The 27,454-nt window shown below is 42.4% G+C and overlaps 1 protein-coding gene across 1 annotated transcript in view; it reads right to left on the reverse strand.

Annotated features, from left to right (window-relative positions):
- Positions 1–27,235, reverse strand: part of LOC130836242 (adhesion G protein-coupled receptor E2-like) — a 54,782-nt gene extending 27,547 nt beyond the window's left edge. The window contains exons 1-9 of the mRNA XM_057708309.1: positions 27,124–27,235; positions 26,085–26,323; positions 19,123–19,303; positions 16,904–16,963; positions 11,441–11,593; positions 9,471–9,524; positions 3,329–3,375; positions 3,131–3,208; positions 2,505–2,682 (exon numbers count right to left, since the gene is read on the reverse strand). Of these exons, the coding sequence (XP_057564292.1) occupies positions 2,505–2,682; positions 3,131–3,208; positions 3,329–3,375; positions 9,471–9,524; positions 11,441–11,593; positions 16,904–16,963; positions 19,123–19,303; positions 26,085–26,323; positions 27,124–27,235 (1,102 nt within the window). The remainder of the gene's footprint in view (positions 1–2,504; positions 2,683–3,130; positions 3,209–3,328; positions 3,376–9,470; positions 9,525–11,440; positions 11,594–16,903; positions 16,964–19,122; positions 19,304–26,084; positions 26,324–27,123) is intronic.
- Between the last annotated feature and the right edge of the window lie 219 nt (positions 27,236–27,454).

Consider the following 27,454-nt stretch of genomic DNA (forward strand, 5'->3'; position numbering starts at 1 on the left):
ATTAAGGAAACTCTCCCATTCACCATTGCAACCAAAAGAATAAAATACCTAGGAATAAACCTGCCTAAGGAGGCAAAAGATCTGTATGCAGAAAACTTTAAGACATTGATGAAAGAAATCAAAGATGACATAAACAGATGGAGGGATATACCATGTTCCTGGATTGGAAGAATCAACATCGTGAAAATGACTGTACTACCCAAAGCAATTTACAGATTTAATGCAATCCCGATCAGATTACCAATGGCATTTTTCACAGAACTAGAGCAAGAAATCTTACGATTAGTATGGAAACGCAAAAGACCCCGAATAGCCAAAGCCATCTTGAGAAGGAAAAATGGAGTTGGTGGAATCAGGCTTCCTGACTTCAAACTATACTACAAGGCCATAGTGATCAAGACAGTATGGTACTGGCACAAAAATAGAAAGGAAGATCAATGGAACAGAATAGAGAACTCAGAAGTAAGCCCAAAAACATATGGGCACCTTATCTTTGACAAAGGAGGCACGAGTATACAATGGAAAAAAGACAGCCTCTTCAATAAGTGGTGCTGGGAAAATTGGACAGCAACATGTAAAAGAATGAAATTAGAACACTTCCTAACACCATACACAAAAATAAACTCCAAATGGATTAAAGACCTACATATAAGGCCAGACACTATCAAACTCCTAGAGGAAAACATAGGCAGAACACTCTTTGACATACATCAAAGCAACATCCTTTTTGACCCACCTCCTAGAATCATGGAAATAAAATCAAGAATAAACGAATGGGACCTCATGAAACTTAAAAGCTTTTGCACAGCAAAAGAAACCATAAACAAGACTAAAAGGCAACCCTCAGAATGGGAAAAAATAATTGCCTATGAAACAACGGACAAAGGATTAACCTCCAAAATATACAAGCAGCTCATGCAGCTTCATACCAAAAAAGCAAATAACCCAATCCACAAATGGGCAGAAGACCTAAATAGACATTTCTCCAAAGAAGACATACAGATGGCCAACAAACACATGAAAAGATGCTCAACATCACTCATCATCAGAGAAATGCAAGTCAAAGCCACAATGAGGTATCACCTCACACCAATCAGAATGGCCATCATCACAAAGTCTGGAAACAACAAATGTTGGAGAGGTTGTGGAGAAAAGGGAACTCTCCTGCACTGTTGGTGGGACTGTAAGTTGGTACAGCCACTATGGAAAACAATTTGGAGGTTCCTTAAAAAACTACAAATAGAACTACCATATGATCCAGTAATCCCACTCCTGGGCATATACCCAAAGAAAACCATAATCCCAAAAGAAACTTGTACCATAATGTTTATTGCAGCACTCTTTACAATAGCCAGGACATGGAAGCAACCTAAATGCCCATCAACAAATGAATGGATACAGAAGATGTGGCATATATATACAATGGAATATTACTCAGCTATAAAAAGGGATGAGATGGAGCTATATGTAATGAGGTGGATAGAACTACAATCTGTCATACAGAGTGAAGTAAGTCAGAAAGAGAAAGACAAATATTGTATGCTAACTCACATATACGGAATCTAAAAATGGTACTGATGAACTCAGTGACAAGAACAGGGAAGCAGATACAGGGAATGGACTGGAGAACTCGAGGTATGGGAGGGGGCGGGGGGTGAAGGGGAAACTGAGAAGAAGCGGGAGAGTAGTACAGACATATATATACTACCAACTGTAAAATAGTCAGTGGGAAGTTGTTGTATAACAAAGGGAGCCCAACTCAAGGATGGAAGATGCCTTAGAGGACTGGGGCAGGGAGGGTGGGGGGGACTCGAGGGGGGGGCGTCAAGGAAGGGAGGGAATATGGGGATATGTGTATAAAAACAGTTGATTGAACCTGGTGTACCCCCAAAAAAAATAAAATAAAATAATAAAAAAAAAACAAAAAACAAAAAAAACATTGCTTCCTGTAAAAAAAAAAAAAAAAAAAGAAATGTAACCCTCTATTCATTTCAGGTGTATGACATAATGATTCCACATTTATATATATTGCAAAATGATCACCAGAGTAAGTCTAGTTAAAATCTGTCACCATACAGAGTTAAAAAAATTTTTTTGTGATAAGTCCTTTTAGGATGTGCTTTCATAGCAACTTAAAATACACAGTACAGTTGGCACTCTTTAGATTACATCTCCATGATTTCCTTATTTTGTACCTGGAAGCTTGTATCTTTTGACCCTTTTCACCATTTCCTGGACTCCCACCCTGGTCTCTGGCAACCACCAACCCGTTCTCTGTATTGATGAGTTTTTTTTTAATCCCTCATATAAGTGAAATCATGTGGTATTTGTCTTCCTCTGTCTGATTTATTTTGCTTAGCATAATTAACTGTTTTTAAAAAACTTTTATTATTTCTGAGAGAAACACAAAATATAAGCCTGGTCCCTTGGCTCCAGTGAGGTTGAGGGAGGAAAGAACTTGGAACAGGCAGAGGAAAAGGCTGGAAGCAGTCCCAGGTACATACCTGTGCCTGCAGATGAACTGAAGGTCAATGACCCATTGGGCAGGGCCTTGCTCAGCCCTCTCAGGACATTCTCCAGGCCAAAGAGGAGGTTATTGGCCACAATGTGCTGCTCAGAGAGGGGCAGGGTTTTCAGGTCCCCGGGGTTCTCCAACATTTCATCCACCTCCTGTATGAGGTCCTGTGGGGATGAGGACACAGTGCCAGTAGCCCATGTACCTGAGAGGTTGCATGACACGTTACCCACTCAGTCCCAGAGAACAGGGCCTGGAAACTGTTTGAGTGATAAAGGAAGTAAGAAGTGGGATTCCTTGGATGGCCTTTGCCTTGAGTGGTCAACCTTGGGTGGTTAACTTTTCTCATGTCTTGGGTGGTCAGTCTTGTTCATGAATGTCAAGGATGTCACAAACCCAATATTCAGGAACTGCAAGAGTAAAGGTTGTTAGAAGGTGCACGTGGGTGTCTAACAGTGAGTACAAATACCTGAGTGTCCGTTCTTCCTGCCCACCCTGGGAGAGGCGGGACCTCAGAGCAGTGCACTATCATGTTGGGGCATCTCCTCCCAGCAAGGATCTTCCCCAGGTCCCTATGCGGTGTTTCCACCTGCCTCCCCTGGGTCCTGCCCTTACCTGGATAGTGTTCTGGACAGAGTTTGACATGAAGCTTCCACTGAGATCCTGGACTCTGTTAAAGAAGTGGGAAAGCCTCTGGGAAGAAGGAGATGTGGGGGTCAGAGAGCCTCATGAGAGGATGGGGGAGCTTGGGGGGAAATTGGCGGGCTGTGCGGAGGGATTTCCTGCCATCTGTTCTCTGCTGAGGCCACTCACCTGGCTCTTGATTCCTGGGGGTTTGGTCCAGATGGGGAATGAGATCTCTGCAGGGGACAGGACAGCAGTTCATTAGGTATGAGAGCATGTGTGTGCGTGTGTGTGTGTGCGCTGAGGATAGGATCTGGTGTCGGGTCAGTCCAGGTATCATCCCAGACATTAATCCCTGAATATTTGGTTATTGAGGTTCCCCACTTTGGCATAGAAGCATCTGGAAGACCCCCTTGTCTCCTTCCTGGTGAGTGGGTGGGTACTTTTTCTTATTCACATGGAGGCTTCCTATGGGTAAATGTGGTGGCCTAAATACTCTGTTGTCCAGATGTGGATGAAACCGGCCTGAGTTCTACCTGTCTGCCAGGCTGGTAGGACATCATGACCACCTGTGTCCTATCCTGAGCATGTGGACAAATCCCAGAATGGGCCTTCTTGGGAATTGAGTTTAGGGGAAATTCTGCATTTCCCAACCATGACCTGTCTTTGCCCCCAGTAATGGCCTTTGTCCTAATTACTCAGGGTGGCTGCTCTCTAGCTGAATTCCACCTGGAATCGCAATGATGCTGGCTGGGCCACATTCTCCCATCCACATGAACTCTGAGACAGCTTGACAGAGATGGACCAAGATGTGTACCTGATCCAGGCTCCCCAAGGAGGAAGCTATAGGGCAGGAGCAAGGAGAATGAAGGAGTTGCTGGAAAGTCCAGGGCCACCCAGACAGTGGTATCAGGTTGCTGTGGACAGTGAGGGCTGATGTCTAGCTAGGCAGCCCTGGTACCTTTTTTGATGCCCAGGAAGGCATTCCCTGCACTGGCAGGAAGTGGTGAGTATCCACATGTAAAGAAGGCCAGCGGTGGGTGAAGGTGGGCTGGCTGGAGAGGGGAATGGGATCTGATGGGCAAGGGGTGGCAGGAGTTTCTGGGATCTGGTTTCTTGGCCTCCCACCAGGGATATAGACCTATGAACCCCTCCAGTGATGCCTAGACTTCATCTACTGTCCTGCAGTGGTCTGGCCCCCATGGAGCCTGGGTTAACCTCCGTGGGAGAGAGTGGGTCCTGGGGCAGCGGTTCCTGATGATGGTCTCTGTTGCCATCTGGCCCAGGTGGAAGCTTCTTCTGTTCACCCAAATCTCCATGTGTGTGTGTGTGGGGGGAGGCCCTGACATCCTCCTGCTCATCTGAATTGCGCTCAGGCTTGGGAACAGAAATTACTGAATAGAGTCAGGGTGGAGCCTTGTGTGGGGAAATAGACTGAGGCTGAGCAGCTCAGAAGTGGGGTCAGGGTGGCAGTGTTGTTGGCAGGGACAGGGTTCTCTGGGGAAGGTGGGCCTGGCCTAGAATATCCTCACGCCTTCATTTCTGGACAGAGTCCCTATGTCCATCATGGTCCATGATGTGTGAGAATGACCCTGGGGTTTTTCTGGGCCCATGTGGGCTCTCGTGGGGAAGGGTTTCATCCTGGCAGTCAGTGATAATGGGGAAGAGGATGGTTGTTGCCCTGAAGCACAGCTCTGTGTGAGTTCCTGACGTACCTGGAATGGCATCCTTCTCTTGTATTTTCAGCAATAAGATGCCAGGTGGGCAATGGGATATTTTGAACTTCCAGAAGTGACCCTATGTGGAGGTTCTGGGATTATTTTCTATCTAACTTTTCTCTCTTCTCTGAATATGAGAGGAAAGATGCCCATGAGCTCGGTCCCCTTTGAGGAGCTCAGGGACGCACTCACCTAGGGCTGAACAGTATTTCTCAAAAAGAGCAACAGTTTAATCAGAACAACGGTCACAAGAGTGAATCAGAATGAAGGGACAGAATGATAGGCCCTGAACATTCCAAAGAGGGGGCCAACGACTTTAGTGCCTGAAGGACTCAGGACATCATGATGGGTCAGGGCAGGGAACTGGCCTCTCCCAGATCAGAGTTCTCTGACTTGTGAATTTCCCTTCTCAGGCCCCAGACCCAGGTGTGGGTGTCAGCACCAGGTCACACACCTGAGGGATTCATGCTCAGTCCCCATCTGAGCACTGGGACTTCCTCTTCCTTTCTCAGATGGTGATAGTAGCTGGAGACCCGTCTTAAAGGGTAAGGGGGTGGGGTGGAGTGGAGTGAGGGACAGGTGGGAATGAGGGCTGAGAGGAGAAGACAAGAGGATGGGTAGTTCCTCAACCTGACAGGTATGCTGCCAGGAAGGAGCTGGGATCCAGCTACACTAGCAGCTAGATTATCTCCACATTCAAGAGTCTGTAAATCTTTGGGACTTCCTTGGTGGCATGTGGTTAAGAATCTGCCTGCCAACGCAGGGGACACAGGTTCAAGCCCTGTTCCGGGAAGATCCCACTAAGCCCGTGTGCCACAACTACTGAGCCTGTGTGCCACAACTACTGAAGCTCACTCACCTAGAGCCTGTGCTCCACAATAAGAGAAGCCACAGCAACGTGAAGCCCTTGCACCACAATGAAGAGTAGCCCCTGCTTGCCACAACTAACGAAAGCCTGTGCACAGCAACGAAGACCCAATGCAGCCAATAAACAAATTAAATAAATAAATAAAATTTATTCAAAAAATAAGAGTCTATAAATCTCCACAAGACTCTCACATGCACATGCACAAAGCACACAGCAACCTCTAGGATACCTCTAGGCTCACGGATAGGCTGGCTATTGATCACAACGTCTTTATTCTTCCCTGATAAAAACTACTTATCCCTGGTATTAAATAACAAATGTATACTTAGAAGAAAGAAAATCACCCATGAATCTACTAAACTTACTTCAGGAAATTTTTAGGGATTTTTTTTTTAACCATTACAAACATATTGGGAATATTTTCTTTTATTAGGAATAAATATATATCTCAGACCATTATGAACAGCTAAATAATTTCTTGGTGTAAAAACCATATAATTTCACTTCTAACATTTTTAAATTATGGTAAAAGTCACACAACATAAAACTGACCATCTTAAACCTTTTAAGAAATATAATTTCTGTTTATGATCTTGTAGAATAATATTCTTTGGTGTTAGATCATTGGATCTGGATCTAGGTCCCAGTACCTTATGATTGTGTGACTTTGGGTAAGTCACTCAATCTCCTTGAGCCCAATTATGATTATTTAAAAATGATGCTACTCTGTACCATAAAATTCACAGAAGAAAATATAGGGAGTTGGCCCCTTGACATCAGTCTTGGCAGATTTTTTGGATTTGACTCCAAAAACAAAGGCAAAAAAAAAAAAAAGCAAAAATAAGTAGGACTACTTTAAAAAGCTTTAGCAATTGAGTTATTTGTAATGAGGTGGACAGACCTAGAGTTTGTCATACAGAGTGAAGTAAGTCAGAAAGAGAAAAACAAATACCTTAATGTAACACATATATATGGAATCTGAAAAAATGTACTGATGAACTCAGTGACAGAGGAAGAATAAAGATGCAGATGTAGAGAACAGACTTGAGGACACAGGGACGGGGGAAGGAGAAGCTGGGACAAAGTGAGAGAGTAGCATTGACATATATACACTACCAAATGTAAAACAGATGGCTAGTGGGAAGCAACTGCATAACACAGGGAGATGAACTCGATGATTGGTGATGACCTAGGGGGTGAGATAGGGAGGGTGGGAGTGAGGCTCAAAAGGGAGGGGATATGGGGATATATGTATAAATACAGGTGAGTCATTTTGTTGTATAGTGGAAACTGGCACAACAGTGTAAATCTATTATACTCCAACAAAGATCGAAAGAATAAAAAATATAAAAACTTCAGCAGAGCAAAGGGAGCCATCAATAAAATGAAAAGACAACTTACAGTTTAAGAGAAAAAATTTGGAAATTATGAATCTGCTAAGTCGTTAACAACTGAATTATACAAAGAATTCTTACAACTCAATAGCAAAAACCCCAAATAATTTGATTAAAAATGGGTAGATGATCTATATACACTTTTTTTCCAAGGAATTCATCTGACACTGAAATTTATTTTTAATATTTTAACTTACATACTTATTTTAATAGATATTGAATTGTAGAGTTTTTTTTTTAAAGAAGAAATACAGATGGCCAAGAGACACATCAAAAGATGCTCAACATCACTAATCATCAGAGAACTGCAAATCAAAGCCACAATGAGGTATCACCTCACACCTGTTAGAATGACTATCATCAGAAAGACAAGCTACAACAAGTGTTGGCCAGGATGTGGGAAAGGTGAACCGTTGTGCACTGCTGATAGGAATGAAAATGGGTGTAGCCACTATGGGAAACAGGATGAAGGTTCCCCAAAATATTGTAAAGAGAATTATGATATGGTCTCACAATTCCACTTCTGGGTATTTGTTGGAAGAAAACAAAAATGCTAATCCAAAAGATATATGCACCCCATGTTCACTGCTGCATTATTTTACAATAGCCAAGGTGTGGAAATGACCCAAGTGTCTATTGATAGATGAATGGATGATGAAAAAATGGTGTATGTTTACACTGGACTATGACTCAGCTGTATAAGGGATGGAAATCCTGCCATTTTGCAATAACATAAATGGACCTTATGGGCATTAGGCTAAGTGAAATGTCAGACAGAAAAGAGAAAAATTATATGCTCTCACTTATATGTGGAACCTAACAAAATAAACAAAACTCAGAGATGCGGAGAATAGATAGGTGGCTGCCAGAAGTAGGGGTTCTGGGGTGTGGTGAAAGGTGTGAAGTGGAAAGTTAAAACCATGCTAGCTGTGCTTGCCTCCTGGGTCTGCTGTGAGGAGTGAGTGAGAAACCGTAATGGTGAGTGGAAAGGATTCCCTGTGAGCTGGAGCTGGCAAGAGAGCCTGAGCTCCCAGGCCCTGGGTGTTTCTTTCCTCCTTTGCTTCTACAATCCCACCCCACCACTTCTTTGTGCCATACAAATAATAATAATAATATAAGAAGAAGAATACAGTAATATTGATAATAGCTTGCTTTTGTTGATAATTTACTCTCTGTACTGCTCTTTAACTATTCTTTTCACACGCAGATTTAACATCTAACACCATCCATGTGTGGTATGGTAGGTACAATGATTGTTCCCAATTTACAGATAAGCAGAATTAGGCAAAGAGAGGATAAACAGTTTTCTAAATAACAGAGGGTAGACCTAGGCTTAGAATCCAGGTAGCTCAGTCTTCCCATTAAGCTCTCCACACCCTCCCTGGTGATCATGAAAACCTAATGAGGACTGGAGAACTCGAGGTATGGGAGGGGGTGGGGGGTGAAAGGGAAACTGAGAAGAAGCGAGAGAGTAGCACAGACATATATATACTACCAACTGTAAAATAGTCAGTGGGAAGTTGTATAACAAAGGGAGTCCAACTCGAGGATGGAAGATGCCTTAGAGGACTGGGGCAGGGAGGGTGGGGGGGACTTGAGGGGGGGCGTCAAGGAAGGGAAGGAATATGGGGATATGTGTATAAAAACAGTTGATTGAACTTGGTGTACCCCCAAAAAAATAAAATAAAATAATAATAAAAAAAAAATAAAAAAAAAAAGAAAACCTAATGACCCGCTCCCCTCACACTTCCCTGCAGTCACCTCTCTCTTACCCTTGCTGAAAGGCTTCTCTGCTAATGGCTTCTCTCAGGGCTAATGGCTCTGGAAGCCCCATGCCCCCTCTCCCCAAACTCTGTGTGCCCCTCTACAACCCCCAGGCCTCTGTACTATATCCTTCAAGGGGCTGGTGAAGATCTCCCAAGATGGAGACCTGAATCCTGGCATGTAGCAATAGGTGTTGGCATTGACGCATTTGGAGTTTGGAGGACACTCCCCAGCATAGGATGTTGGGGTCAAGGCTGTGGGGACAGAGATCATTTTAGAAGGCCCAAGAAATGGAGGAGGATAGCTGCCAGATGGGGGTTCAACAGTATACAAGGGGAAGGAAAGAGGAAGGTTGGAAGGAAAGAAGGAAGGCAGGGAGGTTGGCAGGCATGGCTGCCAATGGAAGAAGATGAGACAAAAACTTCTGGGCATTTAGGGAAGACATACAGCTGTTATCCCCAGAGGACTATGTCTGAGCCCCATTTGCAGAATAAGCCTCCTTTCCCCACTTTGTTGGTGAGAGGACCCAGATCCCAGTACCCAAACCCTAGCTCATGTCACTAATGGGACTGGCTGGGTAGACTCACCTCTAGGGCTGTGGCCTTCAGATCCTAATGTCAACAGCAGCAGCACCAAGACTTCTGTGGCAGAAAGACAGAGATGATGAGAAGAGAGTCCAGTTCCAATCAAAACCCTGTTCTCATGGCCATTGCCTCCTTAGTAGGTGGCTCTGGGCCTGCCTCCCACTGAATTTCAGAAGCATCACTGAGGCTCCTGTACTTTCCTGGGAATGGAAGCCTCCGCCTTTCCACTCCATCTCCCTGAACTCCCTGAGGAATCAGTCACTGACAGGCACAGACTTCATGGGACCTCAAGTGCTACAAGTGCAGGGACAGAATATATGCAGATAGCTGTTGACGAGGACACAGTTAGAACCTCCAGCCTCTTCCAATGGAGGACATAAAACTTGAAAGAGAAAGTCTTCACGTTGATGTGCCTTTGTGCATGTACAGGCTCTTTTTTCTCTGGCAAAGGCTTTGGGTAGGCCCTATTGTCTCCTTTCGAGTGTATGTGGTGGCTAGAATCTCTGTTATCTAGGTATGGTTGGAAGTGACGTGGGTCCTCCCTGTTTGTCAGCCCTGATGCCCTCAGTTCCCTGGGCAGCTCCTCAGGAGAGGGGACAGGGTCATCATGGCCACCTGTGTCCCAGCCTGAGGATTGGGACAAAGGCCGGGGTGGCCTTCTTGGGAACTGAGTGTGAGAGAAACACTCCATTTCCTGAACAGGACCTTCTTGGCTTCCAGGGATGGCCTTTGTCCTAACTCCCCCTGGGTGGCTGCTCACTGCCTGAGTTCTCCTTGGAATTCCAGTGACCTAGGCAGAACAGGCTCTCCCATCTATGCTCTCTCTGAGACTCCAGCTCCATGAAGCTGAACCAAGACCCATCCTTGAGCCAGGCCCCTCAAGGGGCTTTCAGGTAGGGGCGAGGAGAGTGAAGATGATGCCAGACAGGCCAGGGTTGCCCAGACAGTGTGGGCCAGCCTGGCGTTACAATGGGCACCTCCTCCATACATGCAGCCTTGGGCCTGTGTCTGTGCCTTTTCTAATCCCCAGGATGGCATCCTCTGTGCTGGCAGAAAGTGGTGAGAATCCACATCTGGGCAAGACCAGCCCTGAGTGAAGTCTGGGTGGCTGAAGAGGGGAGTAGATTGTCATGGATGAGGGGTGGTAGATGCTAGTGTCTTCTTGTCCCTTGGCCTCCCACATAGACTTGTGGGCCCTGAGCAGTGGGTTTCAGCTTTCATCTTCTGTCCCTAAATGACCTTCGCCAAAATCAGGCCTGGGTTGCCCTCCTCACTAGAGGGTCGGCATGGGGCAATGTTCACAAGGACACCCTGTCTTTCCATCTGGTCAGGATGGGAGCCTCTTCCATTCGTTGGACTGTCTGTGTGTGGCATGGTCCAAGTCACTCTGCTCATGCAAACACAGCATCCTCCTTGGTCCCCACCACCTGAGGTGCCCACAGAACCATGAATTGAAATTCTTGGCCAGGGGCAGGGTGGAGCCTTTCATGGGGAAATAGATGAAGGCTGAGTGTCCAAAGAATCAGGTCAGGATGCCAGGAGGCATCTTCTCCAGGTGTGGTTGTTTGCTAGGGACAAGGCACACTGGGAGAGGTGGGCCCACCCTTCAGTCTTTCCCCTCATTTATTTATGGATGGATTTCCTGGGTCCATCATGGCCGGGGGGCTCTAAGATGGCTCCTGGCATGGCCAATCTCATGTGGCTTCAGTGGGAAAAGTTATCATCTTGGCAGTGATGGAGAATAAGAGGGTGGATATCATATCGGAAAGCAACGTGCTGTGAGCTCCTGAAGTATCTTGAACACCACCCCTCTGTATGCTTTAGAAAAGTAAGATGCCAGGTGGGAAGTGGGCCATCCAAAATTGTAGTAGTGGCACTTTGTGAAGGGTTCTGAGTCTTGGGGTTGATGCCTGGAGAAAGTGGGGCCAGTGACCTCATGGATGAGGAGATGGAAGATATAGGGTGGTACTTACCTTGACACTTATTCTTATTCTCATTCCTGAACAATGCTGCCTCAGAAGCAAGCTTGTATCCTGGGTTGCACATGCAGTAGCTCCCTTTCTTGTCCATGCAATCTGCATATAATCCACAGGACCCTTTCATGTGTGAATCACACTCCTTGGTGTCTGGAACACAAGACAAAAGGTCACCCCTCAAAGGTGTGAATTCCCACAAGGCAGAGACACTGGCCTCCATATGGAGCCTGACACAAGGACTAGACAGAACTCAGCTCCTGGATGACACTCTTGGGGCTAGTCTGGCCTGAAGCCAGCTATTCCAGAAAGTCACTTGACTGCTCTGCTCATCTTTGCTCTCTGGCTAGGTCTGAAGACACCTAGATTCAGATACTCTGCTATGCCTGATAGGACTGGCAGGAGGTCTGCATCCACTCTGCAGGCCTTTTGAGCTAGACAGAGGCACTGCATCAGCTACAGACTTTCTCCTGTGATGCTGTTTGCACTACAGGGAACCTGGGGGTGAACTCCAGTCAGGGTGACAGTGGCATTGACAGCTGCCAACAATGCTAAGGAAATAGAAAAAGTCATGGTAAGGGCTGTCCAGGGTGATACCTGTCAGTCTAACCTCATTTCCTGAGGTTAGAGCCAAGTGGTCAGGCCCCTGCCCATTGTTGGCTTCCATCCCCCTTTACCCAGAGCTGCTCAAGTACTCTCCACAATCTTCATGAGACACTCCACCAGCTACCAATGTCAGGCCTTTTAAAGATGCCCCAGGATGTGTCTGGGAGAGTCTTGCTATCAGCACTCCTGGGGGAATCCCATTTTATCAGAGCCTGTCACGCAGAAGTGAAATGAGGAAGCAGGAGGAAGCTGGTCACGGCTGAGGCATTGAGAATATTTTCTGACACTTTTATGTCTCCCTGTTCTCTAAACACGAGAGGAAAGTTGCCCAATAGTTCAGGAACCCACAGAGGAGGGGCTGGACACCATTGACTAAGAACAATGACAGCTTAGTAAGAACCAGGGATATAAGATGAATCAAAATGCAGGGACAGAATGTTTGGCCCTTGAGCATTCCAAACAGGGGAACAAAGACTTTTATAGCCTAAAGGGACTCATGGAGTCATGATGAGTCATGGCTGGTGACTGGTCTCCCCTCAAAGAACTTTTTTTCTCTGAACTCATACATTTCTGTTCTAAGGCCCCAGGCCCAAGTTGTGGGTATGAACACCAGGACATGAGTGGAAGGTGGAGGGATGCATGTTCCATCCCAACCTGGGCAATGGGATTTCCTCCTTTGTTCTCAGATGGTGGCAATGTCTGGACACCTGTTTTCAGGGATGATGGAATGGGGTGGAGTTGAGTGGGGTAAAGTTGGAAATGTGTGTGGGGTGGGAGGACATGACCTTTGGAAAATCCTCATCTGACAACTGCCCTCCCGGAAAGGAGCTGGGATCCAGTTGCGTTAGCAGCAGGATCGCCTCTTCATGTTCACCTGGTCTGCAAATCTCCATGAGAAACACACATGCAAATGTACAAAGGAATCTTTAGGATACCTCTAGGGCCATGGAAGGGCTGAACAGTAATCAAAATATCTTTGTTTATAGATGACCAACAAACACATGAAAAGATGCTCAACATCACTAATCATTAGAGAAATGCAAATCAAAACCACAATGAGGTATCACCTCACATCCACCAGAATGGCCATCATCAAAAAATCTAGAAACAATAAATGCTGGAGAGGGTGCAAAGAAAAGGGAATCCTCCTGCACTATTGGTGGGAATGTAAATTGGTAGAGCCCCTATGGAAAACAGTATGGAGGTTCCTTAAAAAACTAAAAATATAGCTACCATATGACCCAACAATCCCACTACTGGGCATATACTCTGAGAAAAGCATACTTCAAAAAGATACATGTACCACAATATTCATTGCAACACTATTTACAATAGCAAGGACATGGAAGCAACCTAAATGTCCATCGACAGATGAATGGATAAAGAAGATGTGGCACATATATACAATGGAATATTACTCATAAAAAGTAATGAAATTGAGTTATTTGTAGTGAGGTAGATGGACCTAGAGACTGTCATACAGAGTGAAGTAAGTCAGAAAGAGAAAAACAAATATTGTATGCCAATGCATAAGCATGGAATCTAAAAAAAACGGTACTGATGAATCTAGTGACAGGGAAAGAATGAAGATGCAGACATAGAGAATGGACTTGAGGACACGGTGGGGAAGGCGAAGCTGGGACAAAGCTCGAGAGTAGCATTGACATATATACACTACCAAATGTAAAATGGATGGTTAGTGGGAAGTTGCTTCATAGCACAGGGAGATCAGCTTGATGCTTTGTGATGACCTAGAAGGGTGGATAGGGATGGGGAGAGGGAGGCTCTAGAGAGAGGGAATATGGGGATGTATGTATACACATAGCTGATTCACTTTGTTGTACAGTAGAAACTAACACAACATTGTAAAGCAATTATACCCCAATAAAGATCTGAAAAAATATCCTTGTTTTTCCCTGATTAAATTTACTTTTCCCAATATTAAATAACACATGGGTTCTTGGAAAAAAGAAAATGTAAAAAATGAAAACAAAGAAAATCACCGAAAAGCCCATTACACAGACTATGAAAAATTTCAGGGGCAGTTTTTCCACATTCTATATATTAGGAACATTTTCTTTTATTATTAATAAATATTTATCTAAGAGTATTTTGAGTGGGTAAAAAGTATTTCTTGATGTTAAAACGCTGTAATTTCCTTTTCCCCTATTTAAAAATTTTGTTAAGGTGCACATTACAAAATTGCCATCTTTGTCATTTAAGTATTATAATTTCCTTCTATGATTCTGTTGTGTTGATAATTAAAAACCCCTTAGTTTTAGATATGGATTTGACTGTTCCACTCTATTAGTTGCATGACTTTTGATGTTACTCAATAAGTTTGAACCCAAATTTGATAATAAACGATGTTACCATTAAACCATAAAATTCATAGAAAAAACATAGGGGTTAAAGTCCTTGACATCAGTCTTGGCAATGATTTTTTAGATTTGACTCCAAGAGCAAAGGCAACAAATGTAAAAATAGACAAGTGAGATTACATCAAACAAAAGCTTCAGTACAGCAAAGAAAACCATCAACAAAGTGAAAAGGTGACCTACAGTTTGGAGGAAATATTTGCAAATATATATCTGATAAAGGGTTAACATTAAAAATACATAAAAAACTCATTCAACTCAATAGCAAAAAAAAATAATCCAGTGAAAAATGTGTGGATGATATGAATAGACATTTTCATAAAGAAGATATCCAAATGGCCAATAGGTACACGAAAAGGTACTCAACATCACTAATCCTGAGGGAAATGCAAATAAAAACCACAATGAAATATCACCTTGCGCCTGGTGGAATGGCTATTATAAAAAAGAAAAGAAATAACAAGTGGTGGTGAGGATGTAGAGAAAAGGTACTATTGGTCACCAGTGGGAATGTAAATTGGCGCATCCACTCTGGAAAACTGTGGAAATTCCCCTACAAGTTAAAAATAAAAATACAGGGACTTCCTAGGTGGCGCAATGGTTAAGAATCCGCCTGCCAATGCAGGGGACACGGGTTTGATCTCTGCTCCTGGAGGATTCCACATGTCGTGGAGCAACTAAGCCCGTGCACCACAACTATTGAGCCTGCACTCTAGAGCCCATGAGCCACAACTATTGAGCCCATGTGCCACAACTACTGAAGCCCACGTGCCTGGAGCCCGTGCTCCACAACAAAAGAGAAGCCATCACAATGGGGAGCTCCCGCACTGCAATGAGGAGTAGCCCCAACTCGCCACAAAAGTTCGTGTGCAGCAATGAAGACCCAATGCAGCCAATAAGTAAATAAATAAATAAGTACTTAAAAAAATGAAAACGAAAAAGAAAACTTGTCCTCTTAACAGAGAGAAAAGCCAAATTCAAGTTAAAAAAATACAATATGATGCAGATATTCCATTGATGGATATTTATTCGATGGAAATGAAATCACTATCTTGAAGAGACTGCATCCTCAGTTCACTGCAGAACTGTTTACAATAGCCAAGGGATTGGAAACCACCTCAGGTCTGTTGACAGATGAATGAGTAATGACAAAGGGTTATATGTATGTCGTGGAATCTTATCCATAAAAGAAGGAAATCCTGCCATTTGTGATATCATGCATGGCCCTTGAAGGCATTTTGCAAAGTGAAGTAAGAGACGGAAAAAGACAAGTAGTATATGATCCTACTTATATGTGGTTTTAAAAAAAAATGAACTCATAGACAGAGAACAGATGGGTGGTTGCCGAGGTGAGTGGTGGGGAGAGGACAAAGAACTGAAGGTAGGGGGAGAAAAAAACAATGCTAGCTCTGCTTGCCTCCTCGGTCTTCTGTGAGGATGAGTTGGGGAACTATAATTGTGAGCAAGGCAGGATTCCCAGCAAGCTTGATTTAAGAATAGAGTGTGAGATTCCAGACCCTAGACCTGGGTGTTTCTTTCCTCCTATTGCTTTCATTGTTTCTCCCTTTAATATGTGCTATGAAAATAATCATAATGATGGTAATCATAGTAATAATAAAAATCATGACAGCGGTAGCAATGACGATAGCTCGCATTTCTTGTCTATTGCTTGTGTACTAGACTTTACCTTTTTTTCCCCATGCAGGTAAATATTAAATCTCACACTAAATATGTGGAGTAGGTCCAATGTTTATCCCCAGTTCACAATAAGCAAAATGAGGCAAAGAGAGAAAAGATAATTTCCTAAGTATTAGAGAGCCAGTCAGTGGTGGAGTTAGATTTTGAACATGGGTACCTCAGGTCTAGATGTATGCTCTCAGCACTCTACCTACTGATGATAAAAACCTGATTGCCCACTGCTCACATAGTTCCCTGCACTGTCACCTCTCTCTTATCCTTGACATGACATTCTTGTGCTGCTCCCAGGGCTGAGGGCTCTGGATGCCCCACAATCAGTCCCTAAATCTCGGTGTGCATTTTCACCACCCCAAACCAGCTATGTCATCACAACTCTCTAAGGGGTTGGTGAATTCTCCCCAGATGAAGAATTGAATCTCAAGATGTAGTGACAGGCACTTACAAATGGAGGGTTCAGTGGACACCAGTGAGCACAGGCTGTGGGGGTGGAGGCATAGTCAGAAGTCTAATGAACTGGATGAAACCAGCTGCTCTCTGGGTGCCCAAGAGCAGAGGAGAAGAGGGAAGAGAGAGGGATAGCTGTCACTGGAAGAGGAAGAGACAGAAATCTCTGGTCTAAATGCTAGGGAGGGAGAAATAGCTTCTCTTATCCCCAGAGGACCTTTTCTGAGATTTCTGTGCAGAAGGAGACTACTTTCTCTTCATTGTGAGTGAGAGGACCCAGACCCCAGCAGGCACTCGCCAGCTTATGCCATTATTGGAGTTGGTTGGGCAGACTCACGTGTAATGCTCAGGGCTGCGGATCCCAATGGCAAAAACAGCAACATCAAGAATCCTGGGGCTGAAAAAAACAGAGAGGTGACAAAAAGAGCAGATTTAGTTCCAATTTCAATGTCCCCTCTGCCACTGCCTCCTGGGGAGGTGGCTCTGGTCCTGCAAACCACCACTTCCAGCAGTATCCCCCAGTCTCCCATATTTTACTCAGAATCGAGGACTCAGCCTGTCCTCTTTATCTCTTGGGACTCCTGGAGGAGTTAGTCACCAAGAGACAGAGTCCTCATGGAACCTCAAGTCTACATGTAAGGGGACAATGTGCACAGAGAGCTGATGACAGGGACACAACTCAGAGACTCCAATCTGTCCCAGTGGAGGGGATAAATGTTAAGAAGAGTTTTCAGATTGTAGTGCTTTTGCCCATACACAGGTTCTTTGTTCTCTGGCAATGGCAGAACTATGCTTTGAGGATTTCTCTGTGTAAGGTACATGTTTCAGGGCATACTAGACAGTGCCTGGTACTGGAGTCAATCAGCCCAAAGTATGAGCCCTTGCTGCTGCTGATGTCACCAGGGTGTGGAGCTAGTGAATTGAGAGAGAGTGAATTGAGGACAGGTGAGGTGTGAGAACAAATGCACCTGTAGGTAGAGCCACTATCCCCTGATTAAGTGGCTTGTCCAGGTACAGTTCCCATGGCTTCTATGGTTCCTCCCAAATGGGCTTCTGGTCTTCCTATAGTGCATTGAGGGCACAGCCATTGATTTCCAGCCCAGCCCTGAGAAATAAGTTACTGAGCAGGCTTTGTGGTATAAAAACCATTACGGATATGAAGGAATGAAATCTACCCTACAAGCAATAACTGGACCACCTGTTAGTCTATCATCCCATCCATGTGAACCAATGATCCCTATGAAAATTTTTTTTCAGATCTGTGAGTCTGTAGAGGATTTTCTGCAAATGTTCCCAGCATTCAAAGATTCAGGTTCCACATATCAGATGATAAGAAATGTGACTATTTTCATAAAAAGCAGTAAACAATTTCCAACCAATGAGGACAACATATAAGGAACATCTAACTTAGTAGGTAACAGGTATTATCCTAAACATTGAGGGAAATAAAGACTCATCAGAATGAAGCTGACCTTACTGATATTGCTTTTTTTTGTTTTTGTTTTTTCACTAATTCACTGTTATTTTCCTTTAAATCATCCCAAAATGCACACAAAGCTTATAGACTAAATGGTGATGTTTTTCTTAGCACATTATAGTTTTCAGATAATTTGGGTATCTACTCTTCTGAAAATGATACTATATGTGGTGTACCAATTTGGCTTCCCACAGTACCCAGATATTTGGTCAAAAACTAGTGTAGGGGGGAGTCGAGGGAGGGAGGGAATTACAGGGATATGTGTATAAAAACAGATGATTGAACTTGGTGTACCCTCCCCAAAAAAAAACTAGTGTAGGTGTTGCTATGAAAGCATTTTTTCTTAGATGAGATTAACATTTAATTCAGTAGACTTTGAGTAAAGCAGATTACCCTCTATAATGTGGGTGATCCTTGTCCAAGCAGTTGAATATCTTATAGAAAAACTACTGACCCCACTGAAGAAAAGGGAATTCTGCTTCTGGACCATCTCTGGACTTGAGATGCAACATCAAGTCTTTCCTGGGTTTTCAGCCTGCCCTGAAGATTGCACTTTTCCAGGCTTCACATTCTTATGAACCAATTCCTTAAAATAAATCCCTTTTTCTCTCTCTGTGTCTGTGTCTCTCTGTCTTAGTTTCTGTCTCTCTGTATCTGTCTCTGTCTCTGTCTGTCTCTGTCCCTATCTATCTATCTATCTATCATCTATCTATCTATCTATCTATCTATCTATCTATCTATCTATCTATCATCATCTACCTCTATCTATCATCTATCTATCTACACATATGAATCTTATTGGTGTGTTTAAATAGAGAAAGTGGATACAGGTGGTAAAATGAGACATCTCTGTTAAGTCCTCATTAACACATTTCACTAGGTATAATTATCACTAATGTTCTCCTTTCAAATTAACATAAGCAAGTAATATTTCTCTTAAAATTTTATCCCTTTATCTCTTATCAAGACAATGGGAAAACAAGCCAGGTATCAATCAAGAAGAGAGATTGTTCTCAAATTGCATAGAAGGCCCCCAGATAGCTTTAGTTGTCTATCCGCATTACCATTATTCTACTCACCTGGCAGCAGCTGTACATATCCGTTTCCCATGGTGCAGAGACCAGCAAGTTCAGCCACGGAAGACATCTGATCTTGGTCTGTGTGTGTTGAAAAGACTTCTTGTTTTAAGTCTGACTTGCGCCCAGGAGGAGCTGACTTAGGAAACCACTGGTCTGGGTTCTTGTTTCCCGTTAATCTTCCCTATGATTAATGTCTCAGAAACTCTAGTTCTATCTTTTAACTATTTGCATATCATTAAAATTTTTGTGTTGAAATCCTCCTTGCAGGTGGTTTATAAATCTTTTTGATAGGAAGATGTGATAATGTGTATTAAAAGACCTCCAGAACATGAACACTCACTCTACTTTTTGCCCCTATGGAAACCTTAGATTAGAGAGAATAGAAATATCTACTTATTATCTATTTATAGTCATTAAAAAATTGAGGTATAAGTGACCTATAACATAATATGTTTCAGGTGTACATCCTAATGAGTTGATATTTGTGTATATTGCAAAATGATCACCATAATAAATCTAGTTAACTTCTGTCACCATACATAGTTACAAAATTTTCTTTCTTGTGATGAGAACTTTTAAGATCTCCTCCGTTAGCAGCTTTCAAATATGCAATACAGTATTATTAACTATAGTTGCCATGTTGTATAGTACATGTTTATGAACTATTTATGTTACAACTGAAAGTTTGTTCCTTTCAACTCCCTTTGTTCATTTCATCCCCTCCCAACCCCTCTGCTTCTGGCCACTATCAATCTGTTCTCTGTATCTATGAGTTTGTTGTTGCTGTTTTTTAAGATTCCACATATAAGTGAGCTTAGACAGTATTTGTCTTTTTCTGTCATTTATTTCACTTAGCATAGCATCTTCAAGTTACCTCGATGCTGTTGCAAGATTTCTTTTTCATGGCTGAATAATATTCTCGTGTGTGTGTGTGTACACACACATATATACATGTACATGTTTATACATATATATATATACCATATGTCTATATGTAAGTATATATACACATCATACATATTTTTCATTCATTTGCTCATTCACAGACACTTCCCTGGACCACCAGGGAGTCCCTGCATATATCTTTTTGCATTAGTGTTTTCGTTTCCTTCAGATACTCTGCATTGGAATTGTTGGATTTTATGGTAGTTCTGTTTTTAACTGTTTGAGGATCCTCAAACTTTTAAAGTTTTTTATTTTGAAATAAATATAAATCCACAAGAAGTTGCAAAAATAGTATCAAGTTTTTCTCTGTACCATTCAGCCACTTTCCTGAAGAGATTACATTTTTATATAATGATAGTCAAATATTTAAACCAAAAGATAGACATTAGTACCATGTGTGTGTATAGTTCCATATCTTTTTTCACATGTGTAGATTCCTGTGTCACTGTAATCAAGAATCATAAATATTTCATCACCATAAAGATCTCCCTCATGTTACCATATCCTTAAACCATGGCACATCAAAAATTAAGGTGTTTTTATTCTTTGACAATATTCAAAAAATATTTTAGATTCATTTAATGATAAAAGAAAATATTCCTGATATGTTTTAGAAGATGGGAAAAACATACTTCACAATCTTCCCAAAATTCCTTGTTGTAGAATTAAGGTGATTTTCTTTGTTTACATTTTTCATGTGTTCTTTGTCTTTTGTGTGTCCATGTGTATTAGTTTGCTAGCCCTGGCATAACAACATAGCATAAACTGGGTGGTTTAACAACAGAAATTAAATTTGTCACAGTTTTGGAGGCTGGATGTACAACATCAAGGTGATGACAGAGTTGGTTTCTGTAGCTGGCCACCTTCTAGCTGTGTCCTCACATGGTCTTCTCTCTGGAGGAAGAGGGAGAGAGATAGATATATATAGAGAGACATTGGTGTGTTTTCCTCTTCTTGTAAGGACATCAATGCTACCAATTAGGGCCCCAACCTAATGACCTCATATAACTCATTTACTCCTAAACGACCCTATCTCCAACTACAGTCATGTGAAAGGTGGTTACACCATCAACATATGATTTTGGTGGATATAATTCATAGCATAACACCATGTGTTATTTAAGATTTAGGAAAGTAAGTTTTATTAAAAAAAGTCTTAAGTTCACCTTGATTTCTGAATGATATAATTTCTGGATATAGAATTTTGGGATGGCAACTCTTCTTTCAACACTTGAAAATGTTGTGTTACATTCCAATGGAACCCATGGTTTCTGATATAAAACTAGATGATATTCAAATTGCTTTTCCTTTATGGAAAAAAAATTATCATTTTCCCTCATTGTTTCAAACTTCTTTTTAAAAACTATCTCAAATAGGAAGTTTATGAAAATTCTAAGAAATGGCAAAGAATTGGTAAATAACTTGACAGCAACTTCTCTTTCTTGAATCCAGATATTAACAATCATCATATTAGTATTTATGTACTAAAACTAGAAGACAGAACAATGTAATTTTCTAAAGATGAACAACAGAGAGAAAATAGACTACCAGTAGATGAACAGAATGTCAGAGACCTGTAGGACAATAATCAAATCTACTATTTCTTTCACTGAATTTGAGGGAGATTAGAGAATATGAAACTCAAAATTTATTCAGAGGGAAAAATGCCTAAAGATTATTCAGACTTTCCAAAAGACAAAACAAATAGATTCAAAAAGCTGAGGAAATAAACTCAAATAGGATAAACTCAAAGAAATGCAAGCCAAGATACACCACAATCAAACTTTTGAAAACTAAAGACAAAGAAAAAATTTTGTCGACATGTGGTTTAAGTGACTTCTATGCTCTAGCTGATCATTTATCTTATTTAGAAGAAAATTAATAGAAGAAGAGACACAGGAACTTAAGTCAGGAAGTATGTTCATTACATATATATGGATAGGTAAAAAGTCAAAGACTTGGAAGAATATGAACCAATTTCGCTGAAGGAGGTACAGGTTCTTTCCTCAAGAGAATGACAAGGCCAGTCTAGATGGATTGTAAAGAATCTTTCAACTTTACAATTCTAAGATTCTATAAACTTAGCACGTAAGCATTGAGAGACTTAGGGGTCCCAGATGTGTTAGAAACTTGAAATTATACATTATCAAATGTTTTCATTTCTCCCTAATTTGATAGGTGAGCAATTATCTTAATGTCATATTAATTTGTATTTCTCTCATTACCTGTTAGTTGAAACTTTCATGTAGTTTTGTATTTTCATAGTGCTCCTTGTGAATTATTTACTCATATCTTTTTCATGATCTCTATTTTATTCATTGTTTTTACTTATTGCCTCTAAATTGTTAAGAATAAATACGTGTGCATGATACATGTGTTGTATGTATGGTATATCTTCATATGAATATATCTTTAAATTATATGACTTTTTAAAAAACGATGCAAAACTCTTTATTGTATCACATGTCTTGAACCTCTGATTTTGGTGTCTTTTGTCACCATAAACATTTCTTCCCCTGAAAAACCTTGTGGCTTGCTTTATTTCTGGTGAAGGGTAAAGGAGGAAGAGAAAATATTCATTTCATTGGGAGGGGCTGGTAAGTTGGAAGCAAAAGTAGCAACAACTTTAGGCCTCTAAGAATATTTTTACCAGTAAAGGGAGTCTGAAATGTCCGACTTTGAAGGTTATCCATTTTCAGTGGGGTAAAAGAAGAAAGAACAACAAACTCAATAATACCAAATGGGGTTTTAACACAGAAATTAGGGCCAGATTACTTCTTTCAAATGCAGATTTTAAAAATTAATTAATTAATTAATTGGCTGTGTTGGGTCTTCCTTGGTACGCACAGGCTTTCTCTAGCTGTGGAGAGTGGGGGCTACTCTTCCTTGTGTGCGCAGGCTGCTCATAGGTGCGTGGGCTTCAGCAGTTGTGGCACATGGGCTCAATAGTTGTGGCATGAGGGCTCTAGAGCTCAGGCTCAGCAGTTGTGGTGCCTGGGCTTAGTAGCTCTGCATCATGTGGGATCTTCCCGGACCAGGGCTGGAACCCGTGCCCCCTGCATTGGCAGGTGGATTCTTAACCACTGCACCACCAGGGAAGCCCTCAAATGCAGATTTTTAATTGAAATATGTGTATAAGTCATAGTTGTATTCCTTCTGGGTTCAACCCTTCTCCAGGAGCCCCAGAATCTTAAAGAGCAGGCACATTATTAACCAGATACAATCCAGCCACCCCTTCTAAACTGGAATGTGATTACAGATGGAACTGCCTAGCTCAGGGCTGCCTCCAGGGATGACAATCAGTAACTATGTCGGCAGGAAAGACAGATACTAAGGATGCACCAGTCAAAGAGTTGAATGCTGTGTGCTGGGTCTGGGATGACTTGCACACCCTGTGCACTGCACATTTTCCGACCACTATGGACAAAAGTATTTTGGAACATCGGGCTCACTTGATGATGCTGCATGTCTGTGCTTATGTTGATAATAAACAGGGTAAAATATCATCCCCATTACAATGGTAGAAAGATGAAATTGAGAGTTGTGTATAAACTTTTATTTTGGTTTAGGTTTTCAATTATTTAGTATATGGGTTTTACTTTAGTCTTGCCTAGGACATTGTCCTTCATTTTCCAATATTTTAATCATTTTTGGTAGATCTTAGTATACCTGGAATTTGTTCAGTAATAATTTTACTTAATGAATAATATATTGTTTTGATATGATTTATTGCAGAGAATATTGTGACTTCCCTGACTTCCACATGCCATCTTTTATACTTTGATTTGAAATGCCATATCTACCGATCATTAAATTTCTATACATGATGTATTTGCTCTTCTGTTTCATGAATCTATTTTTCCATTCTGGGACCAACACCAAACTTAAAAAATGCTGAGGTTTTGTTTCTATAGATGTTATGTGGGAAATGTGTGTATTTTTTGTTACATTAGTGCAAATCTGGTTGGATAAGGATAGACTTGCTGACCTCAGAAATCTGTGAGCATTTCAAAATCATAAAGAAAAAGGTTTTTCTTTTATAGGGTAAAGGAGGAAGCAGGTAGAGATAAACTTAATTTTTGGAGGGGGAAGCTGGGCAAATAAAGGGAAATGATCTGTCATTTGTGACAGACAATGGGTTTCACTGTGGTCAGCCATTTTGAGGAGAAGCTGAAAATGGCATGTCTGCTTTATTGGGGGGCTTGCTCAGGCTGTGGGAAAACTTAATTCAGTCTCTTGTAGGAAAGAGAGAAGCATGATTAATGTTTGGTGAAGACAAAGCAGAGGATAAAATATAAGCAAATGTGAACCCTCACTCTCAATCAATTCTTTTTTTTTCCCTGCACAGGTTGGATTTTATTTTTTAAGGTTTTCACGTGTTTCTTTTTATTGATGCAAAATTCACATAACCCAGTATTTAACCTTTATTATATAATTCACTGGATTTTAGAAAATACACAATGTTGTAACCATCACTTCTATCTAGTTTCAAAAGAATTTTGTCACCCCCAGAGGAAAAATAAAGCAGTCAGCCTCCATTTCCTCCCTCAGTTTAGCCCCTGAGAAACATAATCTGACTTCTGTCTCGATTAGTTCATCTCCTGGAAATTTCTTTTTTTTAAATTAATTTTTATTGGAGTATAGTTCCTTTACAATGTTGTATTAGTTTCTGCTGTACAGCAAAGTGAATCAGCTATACATATACATATATCCCCTCTTTTATTTTGGATTTCCTTTCCTTTTAGGTCACCAAAGAGCATCGAGTAGACTTCCCTGAGCTATACAGTAGGTTCTCATTAGTTATCTATTTTATACATCATATCGCATATATGTCAATCCCAATCTCTCAATTCCCACCCTCCACACCCACTTTTCCCCCTTGGTGTCCATACATTTTTTCTCTACGTCTGTGTCTCTATTTCTGCTTTGTAAATAAGATCATCTATACCATTTTCTAGATTCCACATGGATTCATTACGATATGATATTTATTTTTCTCTTTCTGACTTACTTCACTCTGTACGACCGTCTCTAGGTCCATCCCTGGATATTTCTTTTTTTTTTCCAAATAATTTTTTGAGAGACAACATGATGCCAGAGAAGGAACATGCTGAGCTCACTTCCCACCATAAACACATCAAAGATACAACTACATGCGGAGCAACTCTCACTGAAAGTGACCTGGAGCCCAGCCGAAAAGCTCTTCCCAAAACAGAGCTGTAAAGAAAGATCCACACAGTCTAGAAGGAAGGGAGGAGCAGCAATCTTGTCAGGACACAACCCCTGCCAGGGGACCCAGGAGGATGGAGATATCATGGACTCTGGGATCCTTTCTGGGGAGCGAGCGGTTTGAGCCACACATTAGGCAACCAAGTCCTGGGGCGTGACACTAGGCGGACAAGCACCCCCACCTTAGCTGGCTTTAAAACCAGTGGGGCTTACTGCAGGGCTGTAAGAGACCAAGATTCTGCCCTTAAGGAGCTCACACATAAACTTGTTTACTCCTGGTCATAGTGTGGAGGCAGCAGATTGCAAGCTGCCTGGGACTCTGGCTGGTCTGCCAGGACCATCTCAGTATGTCCTCCTGGTCTGCACTGGGCTTCTGCTCCAGTCCTTATTTCTCTGGTCATGCTCTCCATTGTGGGGCAGCGGGGCTTTCACTGCTAATGAGAGTGCACACACTTACAAGGAATGGAACTGGCTTAGAGGCGGGCCCTACCTCTGACCAGGACAGAGAGAGCTATTTTCAGCATATGTGTCCCTGCCCACATTTGTGAAGAGGGAATCTAGCTCCAGGTTAGCGACCACCATTGGCAGTGAGCGCAAAGCCAGCTCAGTACTGTGGCACTAATCCCTCAGGCCCCAAACCAGCTTCTAAACAAGATGAAGACAAGGGAAAAATTGAGGCCAGCACAAATGTGCAGCCCCAAGCCCTCCGTCCCCAGCCATGATGCCAACCAAGAGACAGCAATCACACCCAGGAGAAACCTAACTCACTCAGGGCTCTTGCTTCAGACCTTTGGGCCTTTTGCTGACCCCCAATATGGCACTAGTGGCCACTGAACACAGAAGAAGCCCTGGCTCATGCCTGGCTCTGGGTGCAGCTCCTCCAGCTCCAGCTGTAGCTTCCACCAAAGCGGTGACTGCCAGCCCACCTGGTGGAAGATGCAGCTCGTGCACACTTCAGATCCAGATCTCCCAACAAAGCGACTGGGCACACACAGACTGCACAGGGATGCTCCCACACAAGGGCATGCTTTCAAGATAGGGAGAGGTAACTGTTTCACGAAATTTCATAGAGGCAGAGAAAGTTAAACAAAAAGAGAAGACAATTGAAAGAATATGTTTCAATTGAAAGAAGAAGGAAAAAATCCCAAATAACACAGAGATGAGTAACTTACCCGATAAAGAGTTCAAAGCAATAGTAATAAGAATACCAACGGAAGTTGGGAAAAGCATGGATGAACAAAGCAAACATTTTAACAAAGATATAGAAAATACAAAAAAAGAATCAGTCAGAGCTGAAGTATACAATAACTGAAATAAAAAAATATATATATACCGGGTGAGGGAGATCAAGATGGCAGAGTAAGAGGACTTGGAGCTCTGCTCCCTCAATAAACACAAAAAAACTACATGTGGAACAATTTTAAAGGAAAACTAATTGGAAACTTGTAGAGGGATTCCAATACAACCACAACGCTGTAAGAAAGATACACACACAATTGAGTAGGATGGGGAGAAAAGCAGTGGCATGGGACATGTGCCCCTGGAAGGGGACTAAGAGGAAAAAGCAGATCACAAGGGTGGACATCTAGCCTGGGTGTTGAGCCAGAGACTGAGTGTGACAGTCCTGGAGGAGGAGGACAAGCACCCTCGAATGTTTGGAGAAATGTTGAGACAGATAGAAAGGCTGCAGAAGTCTAGGCTTTACTCCTAAGGGGTGTGTGGGTGCTGGACTGTTGCAGAGACAAGGTGGAGAGATGTATGCTCTAGCGATTGCCACCTTACAGCACTACCCAGTCTGAGCCGAGGGAACACTCTGGTCCTGCTTACTCTGCGTCACAGCTTGACACTGAATCTTGGGCAGCCAGGACCTGGGAACGGACTTGATCTTGGGACACAGAGGAAACCCTGGGTACTGGTGTGTAGCCCAGATGGTGGTCATTGTTGATTCTTACTCAAACAGCACCCCAGAAGCAGCCAGACTTCTGACATCAGCAAGGCTGCTTGAATTCTGGCAACCAACAAGCCACACTCCCCAACCCCAAAAGAGGATTTGCTCCAGCCCCACCCACTTCATGCCACAGCCTAGCATTAGATCTGGGCTTCCCAGGACAGGGGTAAGAATGTGACAACCATGGGCTGTGTCTGAGAGGAGCCACAG

This window comes from Hippopotamus amphibius, chromosome 15 (assembly GCF_030028045.1).
Source record: "Hippopotamus amphibius kiboko isolate mHipAmp2 chromosome 15, mHipAmp2.hap2, whole genome shotgun sequence".
Classification (NCBI taxonomy): domain Eukaryota; kingdom Metazoa; phylum Chordata; class Mammalia; order Artiodactyla; family Hippopotamidae; genus Hippopotamus; species Hippopotamus amphibius.